Here is a 17,951-nt window from a genome sequence, read left to right on the forward strand (position 1 = left end):
TAACCGACTGCGCCACCCAGGCGCCCCTACAGGACAACTTTTTAAGAAAAATAAAGTATATATACTTTCCATTTTATTTTCTAAGTGAGTGATACAGTAACATATACAAATCAAAAGAGTGGGGTAACAAGTATATTTGGTTTCTTTTTTTTTAATTAATATATTTTTTTATTTTTTTTAATGTTTATTTATTTTTGAGACAGAGAGAGACAGAGCATGAATGGGGGAGGGGCAGAGAGAGAGGGAGACACAGAATCGGAAGCAGGCTCCAGGCTCTGAGCCATCAGCCCAGAGCCCGACGCGGGACTCGAACTCACGGACCGTGAGATCGTGACCTGAGCTGAAGTCGGACGCTCAACCGACTGAGCCACCCAGGCGCCCCTATATTTGGTTTCTTAAATCTCAGCTTGAATAATATATAAGGTGATAGTGGCATAGAGAATTTTCCATGTGTGAGATAACTTGTTATTTAGAGATGAAATACGAGTCACTCAATTTTTTTCTCCTGGGGAAAATAAATTATCTAAGACAGAAGTGATGGACTTTGCACTAATGCACTTATCATTTATATGGAGAGGTTTCAAAATATAAACAGGGACACTATTGGCCAAAATTATGTCTCCTTATGATGAAATAAATGATGATACTGAAAGAACTTAGATGCTCACTCAGGTCAAGTGGTTGAAGAATTTCAAACTTTTCATTGCTTAGGGCTGTTAATTCCTATAACAGGACTGAACAAAGCACATGCCAAGATCTAATTAAGTCTGATAACTGATACTAAAGATCTCAGTAAGCAACTGTTTGAGAGGCACATGGAAACAAAAGTGCCTGTCGGTTTGTAGACAGAGGAAGGAGAACTCCTTCCCGGACAAGAACTACTGATGAGTATTTGTACTATTCTGGAAAAAGCTGCTAGATCAGATGAATATAGAGTCGAGCTCTGAATGTAGAGAATATGATTAAAGAAGGAGCATAGAGATTAACATTAGATGTAAGGAATTAATCAGTATTGGGGAAATTCCAAGCTGCTTCAGTGAGCCAGAAGGAAGTTGGCTCCAAGTACTTTGTGGTAGGGTTGTGGGGCAAATTCCTTGTGCAGGAAAAGAACAATTCTTCTAAGGGAGCCAGCTGATGTTGTAGGGACTTGAAACTCTTAGATAAGGATATGCATTGTTATGGTAATTTATCATCAACAACAACAACAACAACAATAACTAGGGAACGGGGTGGTAAACTGCAGTATTGATACAAGAAGAAAATGATTAGGGCCTCATATTCCTCATAGTTGCATGAAGAAAGATGGAAACAAAAGGAAGCAAAAAAAAAAAAAGAATAAAAAGGTAGTGCAATTGACAATAATACAAGTGCCAAAGTAAAGCAAAAATTAAAGTCTTTCAGATAACGAACCTGAAGAATAGTCAGTACACATTGAAATAATGGTCACGTAAAACAAACCTTTAGAATTAGTGTGGAGAAATGTTAGTTATTTGATCCCCACACTGTCAGGAAGAATTCATTATACCTGATTTATTACTGAAGCTATTGGATCAAATGCTATAATAGCTTTCCTTGGGAAAAGGCATGCAAACAGAGCATACTGTTTACCCACTGGAAGAGTAAAACATTCTCTAAGTTGAAATGAGTAGGAATAACACTTTCTATCTAAAGATATCAAAAAGATACACAGACTAGTTTATCAAATTTCTTAGAAAATGAAATGTTATCAACTTGGTTATCCATTTCAACTAAAATTCCAACTCGGATGTGTATGTGATTAATTTCTTTCCTTTAAGGTGTTTGATATTAATTGTATTGAGTTATTCTTTAACATTAAATACTATTATTCATAGCAGACTTGTGTCCAAGGTAAAACTAGCTGATTAAGCTAAGTTCATTTGCAAGAGTTAGAATTACATTTTTTCACCTCACATAAGAGATCACATCTGTCCTCTGCCTATGATTCTCAATAACTAAAAATAAAATTGTTTTGAATGTAGGCTTGGGTGATACATTTCATAGAATTTGATAAGAAGAATTCACATCATATTTTTAAATTTTGATTTTCTGACATGTCTTTGTTGTTTTTTAAGTTACCAATAACAGATTGTTTCAAGTTTTATTCATACTTGGACAATTGTTTAAATTTTATCTATTCTGGTGCTTCCTCACCTGTAACTGTAAATGCTTTGATATTCAAAATTAAAGTAGTTTTATTATTTTTCAAAATAAAAGTACTTTCTGACATTGTATTCTCCACAATGAATGCAACTTGCATTTTATATGTATTTTCAATAATTTTATTGTCATCTTATTCATTTTCCAGCCACGTTATTATTTCCCCTTAAATTACTTTTTTCTCTTCCTCAATTATATGCCTAAGTTAATTTCAGATCTGTCATTTATAGTTGCACAAACTATTGATGAAGCTGAAGCAGTTATATAATTTTAAAAGTAAACAAATCTCATCTCCTTTGTTTAAAACTCAGTAACAGAAAATATATCTTAGTGTATTCATCTTTCTACCAGTTTTAGAACTAATAATATGATTGACATCTTAAAATTTATTCTCCATACTCCAATCCACTTTAAGGTGACAGTTTCCTTGAAGACTACAGATAATTTTTCAACAACAAAAGCAGCATGACTCTGTTCTTTCAAAATTTGTTTTGGTATGTAAATCGGTACTAGTCAAAGTTTATAACAGAATATATAAACTGATAATGCAACCTTCTATTCCATTTTGCTATACGGAAATCAATGATAAATGGGATAATCTTGGGCAAAATCGTAATGTTTATATTCTTGGGGAAAGTTTTTCCAAAAATCATATGTGGTCTTTTAAAATTAGATTCTAAACATACTCATTTTTGCTATACATATAGTTTATTTTAAATCTTTGAGACTGATAGGTATATCTGTTTGAGATTTTAGATTTGATTCCAAAATATAAAATATACTATCAATATTTTTGACTAGTGAGCTACACATAAATTCAATAAGTATTTTGGAAATGAATGCACAAATAACTGAATGTGAGTTAATTAGTGTGTTTCTAAATGCATTTCCAGTTGCTAGATTTTAAAATAGAACAATTGCAGTTTATAAGGAATGCTTTCTTTGTGTAGATCTCTTATTAAGCCATGGGTATATGTTTTGTTTTATTTTAAGGAATGTCCTGAAAATGACTAGGACTTCCAAAATCTGATTATTGAGATAGCTATGGAAGAAATGCTTATTAAACACTTATTTTGCTGTAATAGAGTCACATTCTCACGCTGAAATGATTCTTGGCCATGGCAGATACATTAAATAAGATTTGAGTGTGAAAAATCCCAAAGCATTTGTTAACCCTCCAAAAAACTTCTAAGGAGTTTTAAAATCTACCTATGTATCTACCTACAACCGTAGAGCTACATTTCACCTAAATCTAAATTCGTTCCTCAAGTTTGTAACAAAGAAATTGTTTCATGCCTGAAGATTAACTTTTTATTTGCTGAGAAACAAATTCAAAGTTTTTAATGAGACAAATACCAGATTGCATAGAAGCATCTATCTCTATTTCTAGAGGAAACCATATCCTGATAAACACAGATATAGCTCTCTGATCCCTCAGCTTCCATTTGAATACACTGCTGCTAACTAGTCGTACCTGCCTTTGTGACTATATACTATTGGGATTCTGAAACTTTAAGCAGCTAAGACATTTGACAGCCTTTCCCAAGATGACTTCTGGCTGAGCTGGAAAATAATTACTTCATGAACTATTTGGTGATTGTTCAAGCCAAACAGTATTCTTGCCTTGTATCCAGACAGCATATTTAAGTGAACTCCATGTCAATTAGATGATTGTTGCATCTTGAGAAAAGATTACATAGAAATAATTTGGTATCCTACTCTGCCAGTAGGTGGCTTTTGTTTGGCCAAGATGGGAAAACACCTAAGTAGTGAGATAAATTAATAAACCTTTTGAAGCATATGCCACACACATTATTACCACTTTGATGTCACTAATATAACCTCAAATTGAATTCTAGTCAAAATCAAATTTATAAGTAACCTTTAGTCTGCCATATCCAAAATAGATCTGACTAGTACATATATAATTAAGATGTGCATTTTTAATGATTTTAGTGTGTTTTTATGACTTTTTTTAAAATATAAAGTGTCCTCCCCCTTGAATTATTTAGATATATGAAACTTTCCAACTATTCAATTATAAGAATCAATAGTATACATAAATATTATTTCAGGGAAAATAAAATGTTACTATTTTTTTTCTTGGTAATATAATCTACAATTTTTCTTCACTTTTACTTCAGTTCCATGGTACTACATAAGTGAACTTTCCTATGGCTGACATATTGACAATATCAGAACTGTAATTCTAGGTTTCTGCTTTTTAGGTCTGCAGTGTTGTTGACAATGAAGAGAAATGAAGAATAATAAAATATTTTAAACCCTTTATAAATAGTTAGAGATACTGACCTAACTCATGGATCATAGTTTGTTTTCATTTTGTTTATCTGTTGTTGTTGTTTGCTTGTTTGGTTGGTTTTGTTTTTTTCTGCTAAATGTTTCAACTGTATTCTTGAAAGGATTTTCTATTCTCTCAGATCTGTTTCTCTCTGACGTTACCAATAATTACTCTAGGCCAATCTACCTTTATTTTTTTTCCTGGACTATTGTAACTCTCCAGACAATTCAACTTATCTTTTTTGTCATCTGTAGTAATCTCTTCTAATTTGTTCTTCATGAACATTTAGCAATCTCTTTCAAATTATACGTGTGAGACTATTTTATCACCCCCATCCTTATTTCCATTGAAAACCCCTGAATGGATTTCCATTGTTTTTAGAATAGGGAAACACCTCTGTCATAGAAACTTCAAGGCACTGTGTGGGATATTATATATAGAAAACCTTAAAGACTCCACCAAAAAACTGATAGAACTAATATACTATTATATTGAAGTTGCAGGATACAAAACTAATATAAAAAATCAGTTGTGTTTCTATACTCCAACAAACTATCAGAAAGAGAAATTAAGAAAGCAATCCCATTTACAACTGCATCAAAAATAATAAAATATTTCGGAATAAATTTAACCAAGGAGGTAAAATATCCATACACTGAAAACAATAAGACATTGATGAAAGAAACTGAGGGGACACAAATAAATGGAAAGACATTCCATGTTCATGGATCAGAAGAATTAATATTGTTAACAAGACCCTATTATCCAAAGCAATCTACAGATTCAATGCAATCCGTCCTAAAACTCCAGTGGCATTTCTTTTCACAGAAATACAACAAACAATCCTAAAATTTGTACAAAACCACAGAAGACTTCAAATAGCCAAAGTAATCTTGAGAAAGAAGAAAAAGGTGGAGGCATTATGCTCCCTGATTTCAAACCATGTTACAAAGCTATAGTAATCCAAATAGTACAGTATTGGTGTAAAACAGATGCATTTATCAATGGAACAGAATAGAAACCCCCAAAATAAACCTATGCATATGTGGTCAATTAATTTTTGAGAAACAAGACAAGAATACACAACAGGGAAAGAATAGTCTCTTCAATTAATGGTGTTAGGAAGACTGGGTAGCCATCTGCAAAACAATGAAACTGTATTACTATTGTATACCATGTACAAAAAATCAACATGAAACAGATTAAACACATGGACATCAGACCAGAAGCCATAAGACTCCCAGATATTTTGGATTTGATGTCCACTGTTATTTTGACCCTTGCTCCCATTGATTCCTCCACAGAAGCTATTTTGCCTTTTAGTTGCTTTTCTTGCTGCCATTCCCTCTACGTGGGAATTTTTTCCCTCTCTTCTTACTTACTTGGCTGTTCTTTATTTCTCTCCTGACCATCGCTTTTTCCAAGAAGTTATCCCTACGCCTTCTTTTATTAAAATAAATGTCTCTGTAATCAGATCTCATTGTACTATCATGCATTGTTTTACAGTAGCAAATTTTCATTTCTTCAGATGTACGTTTAATTAACCTCTATATATTTTATCCTAAATGGCAATTATCAAGGTCTCCATTGACTCCACATTGATAAATCCAATGATAAATTCTCAGTTTTCATCTGTCAAGAACATTTAACTCAGAGGCCTGGTGGCTCAGTCGGTTGAACGCCCAACTCTTGAATTTTGCTCAGGTCATGATCTTAGGGTTTGTGCAATTGAGCCTTGCATCAGGGAGTCTGGTTGGGATTCTCTCTCTCCCTCTCTCTCTGTCCCTCCTCTGGACCCCCCCCCAAACAAAAAATAAACTTTAAAAAAAGAACATTTAATTCAGTTGCTGACTCCTTAGCTTGTGTCTCATTATCTGTTTGATCTTGAGTTTTCAGTACCTGAAAACTCAGTCCTAAGGTTTTTATCTTCTCTAAACAACCACATTTATAACTTAAATAAATCTATCCAATCTCATGGCTTTATATACTTCCATAGACAACTATTTACAGATTTCTTTTTTGCAGTCCAGAACTTTCTCCTTCATTTCATATTTATATAGCCATTTTCTACCTGTCATTGTCACCTGGATCTCCAACTTCATGTATTCAAGTCTGAGTTTCCATTATTTTACCATGTTCCTCCCAAAGTCTTCTTCATCTATAAAGGTAAATGTGTCCTTCCAATTACTTCAGGCAAAAACAAAAATAACCAAATAACACATTAAAATCATCCTACATCTCATTCTTTATATCATGTTCCATCTTCAGTCAGCAAAATCTGGTAGGTATGACTTCCTATGATTACTTCTCACCACCTCTATTGCTATGACTCTAGTCCTGCTAACATCATCACTCCACTGGTTTCCTGGAAAAATGTGCCAATGCCTATCATTTCAGTCTGTTTTCATAAGAACATCTAACCTGATCTTATAAAAACTAAATCAGTATATGTGTCTCCTTTGCTCAAACTTCCAGTGGCTTTTCATCTCACTTGGAGCAAAACAAAAATCCTTATGTGATTTGGTTCCTCATTCCCTCCATGACTTCTCTCTTATTTTCTCTCCTAGCTCAAGCCTTTCTAGTTTCACGAGGTCTCTTAAATAAGCTAGGTCCCTCACTGCCTGAAGGTCTCTGCTCTTGCTGATTTTTCTTCTTAGATTGCTTCTCCCAGACATCCTTGGCTTGGTCTCTCAGCATCAGTACTCTCTTCAAATGCCCTCTCACTTCATCTCCTTGTTCAAAATTAGAACCATCTCCATTCTCTACTCTGCCCACACATTCCTGTCTTACTCCTCTGTTTTATTTTTTCTTCATAATGCCTATAATGTTACAATACACCTTAGTGTACAAGTTACTTTTTCTTCTCACTGACATATTTGTAGCTATCCCTGGAACTGTTGGATGAATAAATGAATGAATAAATGAGTGAAAGCCTCATGAGGTCAAAACTAAGCAATATTTTTTCTCTCCATTATATATTAGCCTAGTACAGACATTCAATAAAAATTTATTAAATTAAGAAACATTTGTTCACTCCTTTTCCAAGGGTGTCCAGTAAGAAAAAGCATAAAATGGTATCATCATTAAAAGTTCTTTCCACTCACCTGAATCATTGGAATGGGCTCAGAACAAGGGCCACATTTTATTTATTACTGAATATCAAGTCCTTGGCTATGCAATTATGCCTAATCTAATTAATAACTACTTACACATCTAAATATCAATTAGCTATTTTTAAAGTGTTTTCACATATTCTTTTTATATATCATTATAAAATCATCATTATAAATTCTTTTTATATATCATTATAATTCTATGAGGTAGGTAGTACTGATATTTTTGTCCTTACTTTACTGATGTGAGCAGCAAGTAAATAGTAGACAGATACTAATATCCAGGTACTCTGATAAATTTCCCCAAAGTCTTTAATAGTATACTTTGCTAGTGATAAATATTTTATATTAGGATGCCAAGTCAAATGATTCTCTTCCACCGAAAACTCATCACCATCACTCCATCTAATTTGAAGTATAAATTATAATTTATTTTTAATGTAATTCAATTCTGCACTTTATAGCACTTATCTTGAAACTGCCCCTAGATGCCCAACTGTTAAACATTGATCACTGCATTTCTCCTTATAAGACTTTTTTTTTTTTCTGTTTAGAAACCTGTAAGATGCCACAAACCTTGGGATTTCAATTACAGACTTTCTAAACTCCACACAGCAGCTGTAGAATAAGCAAATACCAATTTTATTAACACAATAGGATGACATGAACCAACTGGATGAATTGAATCCCAGAAGATCCTGCCATTTGGATGAGATGTATTTCGATAGAATAAAAAAATAGAACAATGATTTATTTATGACAGAAATGAGGACATAAACTTAAAGTAGCAACACAAACCAATTTCTAATTGCTATACAAAGTTGCAGCCTATTTGGGGCAAATGAGTTATGTTATTCCTCATGTCCACAGGAAAGCTCAAACCCTTATTTGCATTTCAAGAATACAGGAGAGACAAGGGGGAGTGAAACCTCATTAAATCAAGAGAAAAATAATACTCTTTTAGAATTGTGAATAGAGTATCTAGAAAGTCTTTCTATCCTGACCTACACTAGTTTGTACTGTGCAACAAGAAGAGAGGCAGTTGTATAACAGTAAGTAATAAGACAGCCCACAGAGCAAATGCATGTCAAAACCCCTATACAGTGAGAAATAAATACCAGAAACCACATTAAATGAAGCTTCAGCTTAAAAACAAGAAAAGTTGTCTACATTTGACCCACTGAATCATCTTACAATAAAATTTTCATGAATACACTCTTTAACCCTGTTACCCTCTTCTGATTTCAGTATTTCACATTAGTTATGCCTAAAGCTTTTCTAGAACACTACTCATCTTATTGAGAAACTAATTACCTCCTCACTTTCCCAAGAGAGAATAAGTGAGGAGTGAGGTTAACATAAGGTGAATGAATGAAAGACCCACAGAAAAAGAATTTAAAAAGAATGAGAAACAAGAAGTCTACTGGGAGAATATTTTCCTTGCCAATATACCCCAATAGGTAAGTCCAATTTATTTGTTCCTAATAACAACAGATCAACATTCTACTTTACTCCCATTCTCAGCCCAATCCCATTTGGGTGGGTGAGACCTAGGTAAATATATTTAAATAAATACATAAGATTTAGGTGAATCATAATATTGATAATTTAGTCTGAAATTTTTAGAAGCTTTAATAGATTAAAAGTTAGAACTCAAGAGTCAGTAACTCTGATTTGGAATTGTTGGGTTGCCTCTGATTTTTTGAACTTATTTCTTAACTCTCTGCTTCATTTTCCTTATTTATTCATTCATTCATTCATTCATTCATTTCCCTCATAAAAAAATAAATAAATAAACATGGGGAGCCTGTGTGGCTCAGTCAGTTATGTCTGACTTCCGCTCAGGTCACGATCTCATGGTCCATAGGTTCGAGCCCCCAGTCAGGCTCTGTGCTGATAGCTCGGAGCCTGGAACCTGCTTCAGATTCTGTGTCTCCCTCTCTCTGCCCCTCCCCCACTCATGCTCTGTCTCAAAAATAAACATTAAAAAAATTAAAAAAAAATAAAGATAATAACAGGATCTATCTCAAAGATTTTTGTGAGGATTAAATTAGAAAACACATATACAGGAGAACCTGAATGGCTCAGCTAGTTAAGCATCTGAGTCTTGATTTTGGCTCAGGTCATGATCTCATGGTTGTGAGATAAAGCCCCGTGTCAGGCCTGCTTTGTATTTTCCTTCTCCCTCTCTCTTTGCTCCTCCCCAACTCACACTCTGTCTCTCAAAATAAATAAATAAACATTAAAAAAAGAAAACACACATACAATGTTCAATGTAATGTCTGTCACATGGTAAACATTGAAAATATTAGTTATTATAATTGTTATCCACTTTTTTTAAAGTTAAAAAAAGCTTCAGAAATAAATTATATCTTTAAAAACATCATTGCATTATCATATATATCAGTATCTTTGGCAATTTTCCTAGAGAAGTGAGATGAAGTAGAAGGTAGATGTACCTTCTAAAAGGTACCGTCTACATGGGCCTTCTACCCAAACCCCTTAGTGAATCCATTATAGAAACATAACATGCTTTTAAGTTCCCTTACAGGTAGTCCCCTATTATCTGCAGGAAATACATCCAGGACCCCAAGCGCATTACTGAAACCATAGATAATACTGAATCCTGTATTTACTATGCTTTTTTCCATACGTACCTATGATAAAGGCTAATTTATACATTAGACACAGAGATTAACAATAACAATAAAATAGAATATTTATAATAGAACTTATAACCATATACTGTAATAAAAGTTATGTGAATGTGGTCTCCCCCTCTCTCATCATGTCTCATTGTGCTGTGCTCACTCTTCTTGTGATGATGTGAGATGATAAAATGCCTTTATGATGACATAAAATGAAGTGAATGACACAGGTAGCATTAGGCTACTGCTGACCTGACAATAATCAGAAGGAGGGTCATCTGCTTCCATCCAGGCTAGGTTGACCGCTGGTAACTGAAACCATGGAATGATGAACTGTGGATTAAGGGTGACTGCTGTATTTCTAACACTCCAAGCATATTTCCTTACATCAGCCTTGGTGGGATAAATAAATCTAAGCTTCAATAATTGTTTCTTGATAAGTTACTTTTGCTGAAGATTTTGTAGTTGTTATGTAAGAGTTTGAATAATTCTTTATACTTTTAAATTAATATTTTTAATGTTTATTCATTTTTGAGAGAGAGAGAGAGAAACAAAGTACGAGCGAGGGAGTGGCAGAGAGAGAGAGGAAGACACAGAATCTGAAGCAGGCTTCAGGCTCTGAGCTTTTAGCACAGAGCCTTATGTGAAGCTCGAACTAACAAACCATGAGATCATGACCTGAGCTGAAGTTGGACGCTTAACTGACTGAGCCACCCAGGTGCCCCTAATTGCTTATACTTTTATTTTTCCAGTTTTTTAAAAATGTTTATTTATTTTTGAGAGAGAGAGAAACAGAGAGAGAGAGATAGAGCATGAGTTGGGGAGGGGTAGAGAGAGAGGGAGACAGAATCTGAAGCAAGCTCCAGGCTCTGAGCTTGTCAGCACAGAGCCCGACGCGGGGCTCAAACTCACAAATTGAGAGATCATGACCTGAGACGAAGTCGGATGCTCAACCGACTGAGACACCCAAGCACCCCTTAATTCCTTATACTTTTAAATTTAAAATATAAACATAGCTTCAACAAAAGGAGTTGAGTGATGTGTTCAACAGAAATTATATAAATCTTACTTCTCAGTTTCTTCACATATAATAAAAGCAAGTAATTTTTACATTTTAAGTATTAGATAAATCTCACTGTAATATAATTTCCTTAATTTTTTCTTTTCTTTTGCTATTGGTTGAACTTCTTAAAAAAATAATGTGTATTTATTATCAAGAGACAGAGAGAGACAGAGCATGAGCATGGGAGGGACCGAGAGAGGGAGACACAGAATCTGAATCAGTCTCCAGGCTCTGAGTTGTCAGCACAGAGCCCGACGAGGGGCTCGAGCTCACAAACCGCAAGGTCATGGCCTGAGCCGAAGTCGGATGCTTAACCAACTGAGCCACCCAGGCATCCTGGTTGAACTTCTTTAATGATATCATGTATACACTTTGGATTTTAATATTTAAATGTGAAGAAAGAAAAATTACATATGCCTAAGTGGATCATTCATGTTATATTTTGTGTTTATTTTAACGTTATAATGAATATAAACATATGAAAGCCACCATGAAGATGACATATAGCAGATTCTCAAAGAGAAGTTTTAGTTTTTGGATTTGTCTTTGACTACATGTTTGTTTTCTCCACAGACATCATTTACATAATAATAGTAATGATGATAACAATAGCTATAGGTAAAATGTACTGTTTATTAGGTGACATTCCCCAGGTTAACCCCTTTCTATACATTATTCCATAAAGTTTTCACAAGAGTTGAATGTTGCATGAAATTAACCAATTTTCCAGGTGCTCAAATCAGGTTAAGTTGAAAAATTAGGATTGGACTTGTGTCTGTCTGACTACAAAGTGGAATTTCTTAATATATAGTGTATATTTACAATACATACTGAGCTATAGATACTCCACTGAAGACAATATCTAAAAATACTTTAAAGAAATGTCTCAATGTCAATCTCGTATGTGCCTTTCAATTCACCCTCAAAAGGTATAATATGATGGGAAACTCGGGATACTAAATGTTGTATTTTGATTGAATAGCAGACTTTATATTTACAATATAAATAAATGAATAAATCATTTATTTAATAATATTATGCATGACTATCACTTAAATCCAGTAAATTGAAATGCTGATTCTTCTCTAAACCACATATGTATCTCAATTTAGATTGCTGAGTGTCCTTCATTATCTTTTAATTCTTATGCAAAGTCAGAATAATTATGTTAATTTTTATTTGAACACTGAAAAATGATGATATGGTTAAAGGTAATAGCTAGAAATGGAATAAAATATTATCCCCACTATAACTGTCAAATTCTGAATAAAAAATAAAGCTTAAAAATCAGACTGAAGACAAAAATATATTTATTGGATTAAAACTGTTTAGAAATTTTGTAATATTCTGTAATAATATTAATCACTATGATACATTTGGTCTGTAAGTTTATGATAGAGTGAAATAAAATCCTTTCATGGAAAGAAACTTTAGGAACACTCCAAAGTACCTTTTTCCCTATCTCTAAGTGGCAAAGTATTGGTGATCTTGCTGAAATATGAGTGTAGGGCATATGAATGCAACTTGGATAGTAAACTGATGTTATATGAATTCACTGTGATATATGAATAGAGAATAGATTGTCTAATGTTGAGTATTGAAGCAGGAGACAAATAGAAACTACTCCAGGAAAGCTCTGAGGAATGAATGTTTTGAAGAAGTGGGATCCATGCAAAAGCTACGATCCCCATACCAAAACCAAAACAATCATTTCATCCTCATAAACTTAGGTCCATTTGATAATCAATCAGTTATGGGTGCATTAAGGTGGCAGAATTAAGCATGTTTCAAATCATCTAGGAATTTAGGCAAATAGCTGCTCATGAGAAGACATAGTAAACCCCAAAAGTTCAGATTTGAAAAAAAAAAAAAAAAAGATGAGATTGTTTTTATATTCAGGTTCAAATGTTCAGCCGGGTGATGGCAACATCAGATAAAAGGTTAATAGAAGATCAAGTCTAGAAAAGTGTTAACAAAAATCAACTAAGAACACTTTAGAAGAAGAAGGTGATTATATTAATCTGTTCTCTTGACTGCAAGCAAAAGAAATCTATCTAGAAGCTTAACTACAAGAGAGCTGTGTCATAAACCCAAAGGGCAAGGATAAAATAGAATCCTTTATTAGAACAAGGGAACTGGGCACCATAAGGGCACTCTCTTCACTTTCACTCTTTGTACATTCCTGTTTCTCTTTTCTCAAATTTAATTCATCTTCTTACTCAGTCTAGCTACAAAATTCATCCCCACAAAGTATAACAAAACTGATTCCCATTTCTCTTCCTTTTTCTTACCCCTTTCAGTTTTCCTATTCTCTCCTTCCCCCTTTATCAGTTTTTTTTTAGTTTATTTATTTATTTATTTTTGAGACAGAGAGAGAGAGAGGCAGAGAGAGAATCCCAAGCAGGCTCTGCACTCTCAGTGCAGATCCCAACACAGGGCTCGAACTTACAAACTGTAAGATCATGACCTGAGCTGAAATCCAGGGTCTGACGCTTAACTGACTGAGCCACCCAGGCGCCCCTCTCCCCACCAACCTTTTCCAGTTTTAAGTTTTCAGGAGAGGAATTTGTTTGGATCATTTGTCTTTCTCTTAATAGTCAGTAGTGGTGAGGGAGATTGGTTGTGGGTACATATTCATCTAGAAAATAGTTGCTTCCTTTATTTTGTAGGAAGTGAAGTTCATCTTCCTAAGGGACTATAGAGAAGTGGACCAATACTGCAACAAGCAATCTCTTGAGGGATCAGAGATATAACCTAAATGAAACCTATATTCCAGAACAAGATAGAAAATGAGAGAGAAAGAAAGCCAAAGAGGAATTAAGAAGAAAATGAAATCTATACAGACACACTAAAACCAAGGGAAATAGAAATATATACATATACAAAGAGAGAAGATCAAGATCTATCTATCTATCTATCTATCTATCTATTCAGCAGGAAAAAATTGAGTAATATGAGGATTGGGAAACCACTTTGACCACTAAAGAATAATTAGTGATCTTCAGAATGACAGTTTCTGCACAGATAAGGAAAGGTTTAGTTGCTACAAGATTTGATGATATTCAGATATGTTTATACTATTGCCCTCAGATACTGATATAATAACCATCAAAAAAAAAAGGAGTGGGAGAAAATTAGGGTAATTTTCTATGTCATTACTAATAACTGCTAACTGACTCTGTGAACTCTCTTTTAATCTAAACACTCATAAATTGCTGTTTTAAGAGTCTTATTTTAAAATGTTACTGGGAATTTAATGTCAAATTTTCCAGTCTATGGTTTCTGGAATGTAATCTTTTTTCCTTAAAAAAAAAATCAAGACATATTCTTCTTTCCAATATTCCAGAAACTCTCCACATTTGGATCATTCCATAAGGATAAATGAATGAGATGCAATCTTCTTCGATACTTCCCTTGGTTCCCTGGGATGTGCTTTGTTTGGGTCAGAAGAAATGAACTATTTTTAAGCAACCAACTGCTCTTGCATTACCTTGGGTTTTATTTTCCTCTTTCCCACATTTTTTTTCTTTCCTGTTTGAAGACCACTTGCCTTGACATGGAAATTGGACAATAAAAATACTGAGTACTTCTTTCTGTTATCTCTACATAATATACATCTGTCTCAAACCATCATTAGAAATAAAATTTCAATTTCTACTTGAGGCACAGTTCATTTTAGAAAGTGTCATTTTGTGTCTCCATAACACTTGGGAGATGGCAAAAATATAGGCATAGGGTAAACTATGTCCTTAAACTTCCTGTAGTCTTTTACACAGGTGGAGAAAGAAGATTCAAATAAAATAGATAGGTGTAGGACAGTGGGAATGTCTTTCTGAGAAGTACTAAATTGGGCATATAAGTATGTTTGCATTGCAAAATCCTAGCCAGCTTGAATTCTGACCTGATTTGACAGACACTTGTAACATAATTTATGGTTATAATCTTCCAATTAAAAGTTGGTTCCTGTACTTCAGACTTTCTAACCTGTTTATTGTAAATTGAATTATCGTCCATTGCTTTTAAGAATTACCAAGTGACCACAGATGTGATTATGAAAAGAGGTTTTAGGTAATCAAATGCAGTAATGACTCATAATCACACAATTGTCTGTTGCATCATCAAACATATTTTCTTTCACTCTCATAAAAACATAGATTTTCATCAAAAGGTGTCCTCACTATCCTGAAATGGACTGTACTCATTCCTGCTTTCAGTTGTTTACTTATGTTTTCAAATTATTTTTTCCACGTACTACTTTTTTTTTCTGTATACCCTACCTATCCTTCAAGAATCAGTTCAAGTCCACCCCCCCACACACACACAGAAAGCATTTTCTGAGAAAGAGTATTTCAACCTCAATATGTATCTCAATATCTCCTTAACTCCCTTTTCAATCAAAAATCTATATACTACAATGAATACATTATTATACATTGTTTTTAAATCTTCATTCCTAAAGTTGTACTTCTTAAGCTTTTTTAAATATACATTATGCTTATACATAAACATGCATTCATTATCAAGTAATTTCTTGAATGCTCTATGAATGTATTTCTTTTGTTCACCACCAGACAGAAAATTACTGTGGCAAGGATTGGCTAATTCTATTAGGATATGTATTGAAACAACATAAGAGGTTATACTGGAGGGTAAAACAAGGGTAACAATAATTTTGCCACCTTGTCTTTTGTGTCTTCAGTGTTCTATAAAACAAGGATATTGCTAGGAAAATAGTAGTTGCACATTAAATGCTTAGATTTATAAATAGGGAGCAGTTAACACTTCAAAGATGAAATCTGTCATAGTGTGAAAACTAGCTGTACAATATGAACGTGGGGGAAGGCAGGGCTGGAGGGAGAGGGATAATAGAAAAGGGTGGGCTTGTAGAAGATCTGAATATGGGAAATTACTGAAAAAGACAAAACTACTGGGTTGTTCCTCTTGAGCATACAGGAAGGTATTAGGCAAGGCAATGCTAAACAATGAAGATTCAGAAACTTCTCTACAAAGAGCTGGGTTTGTGAAAAACAAAGGAAACTGGCATTGTTTAAAATACTAGTCCACAAACTGTTTTACATATTTTACTTAACTCTATCATCTCAACAACCTTTTTAAGTTTTTACTGTTATTTCTAACTCTGTGGATGAGGAAACTGAAGATAATAGACATGTGACCAATAAGGTAACTGCAGTTTTGCTCTATAAATGAAAGATATTTGAAAGATAAATGAAGGATAAACCATATATATTTTTCTATATAAGAAGGTGAAAAAATAAATATATAGATTGCTCTTGAGAATATATAATTGACACATATAAACTATAAACCCATGACAAAGTAGCATACATATATTTGATTTTTTTCAAAACCGTAAAGATGTATTGAGCCAAAAGACTTTTTCCTTTCAGGGAGATATTCTGGCATTAGACAAGCACATCCTCTCTCATGAAATTATATTTCCAGGATTCTAGCAAATATAAACTTAATGCAACTAGGAAATGGAAGAAAAGTCATAAATACAAATGTACAGTTTATAATATTCACTTTTTAAAGCAAGATATTTTCTTTTCACGTAATTCTGTGAATTTTTGCTTTTGAGACATTTGCTATCAGCTTTATTCTCTGGTGTATTTTTTTTTTCGTATTCACAATTTTATCAAGAAAACTAAGGTCAACAGGCAAATGTTGGTGCACAAAAGCACTGTATTCCACTAGGAATAAAATTAGAAATAAAACAAGAAAACAAACTCACAATCATGCAAACATAGACATATATCAGAAACTGAGTAAGTGAAATAATATTATTTATATTTGTAGGAATTTATGACCGATGTCCATACATGGAACTAGTATTATCACCAACAGAATTGGCTCCATCAGTTGAGATGGCTTAGACAACTGACCAGAAAAATGAATCATGGTGAGTCATGCAGAATGACAGGAGCTCACCTTTCATTTTATTCTTTGAAGCAGCCGCTGGTTCCAAGGAAAGATTGCACAAGAAGAAGAAAACAAACATGTTAGATATTAGAGTATCAAGCAAGAAAAATAGATATGTTATTCCTATTAAAGTTTAAAAGGGTAATATTTATGATTACATAATCAACACACTTTAGATGAATAGAATCTATAATTAAGAAAGTGATAATTGGTTATATTTTGTTAGTATATGGTTAAAGTCTTTGAATAAGAAAGAGTAGGATAGATAGGAGACATATAGTGCAAATACCAAACATCGTTAAGGCACTAAATTCATTTTAAGGACTGTATGTATATGTTTTCTTTCTATATGTCCTTCCTAACTCAATTTTAGTTAATTCAATTAAAGAAATACACACATATAGTTTAAACATATTTTGTATTATTTGACGGTTAAAATATAACCCATAAACTTCCCTGCATTTATTGAGGGCTTACTAAATGTCAGGCACTGAGATTGAGTGCTTTCCATATTTCTGCCCCTTAATAATGACAATTTCAAGAAGTAAGTTTTGTTATTACTGATTGCTTCACAGATGTGGAAACTGAGACTTAGAAAAGTCAAATTAGGGACACCTGGGTGGCTCAGTTGGTTAAGCTTCAGACTTTGGCTCAGGTCATGATCTCTCGGTTTCTGAGTTCGAGCCCGCATCCGGCTCTGTGCTGACACC

The 17,951-nt window shown here is 33.6% G+C and overlaps 1 protein-coding gene across 2 annotated transcripts in view; it reads right to left on the minus strand.

The window, feature by feature from the left end:
• The window catches only part of CADM2 (cell adhesion molecule 2), a 335,754-nt gene extending 318,419 nt beyond the window's left edge, over positions 1–17,335 (minus strand). For both annotated transcript variants that reach the window (XM_058731712.1, XM_058731711.1), the window contains exon 1: positions 17,251–17,335. In XM_058731712.1, coding sequence (XP_058587695.1) covers positions 17,251–17,320 — 70 coding nt within the window. In that variant the 5' untranslated portion in view covers positions 17,321–17,335. The remainder of the gene's footprint in view (positions 1–17,250) is intronic.
• Between the last annotated feature and the right edge of the window lie 616 nt (positions 17,336–17,951).

This window comes from Neofelis nebulosa, chromosome 5, assembly GCF_028018385.1.
Source record: "Neofelis nebulosa isolate mNeoNeb1 chromosome 5, mNeoNeb1.pri, whole genome shotgun sequence".
Taxonomy (NCBI): domain Eukaryota; kingdom Metazoa; phylum Chordata; class Mammalia; order Carnivora; family Felidae; genus Neofelis; species Neofelis nebulosa.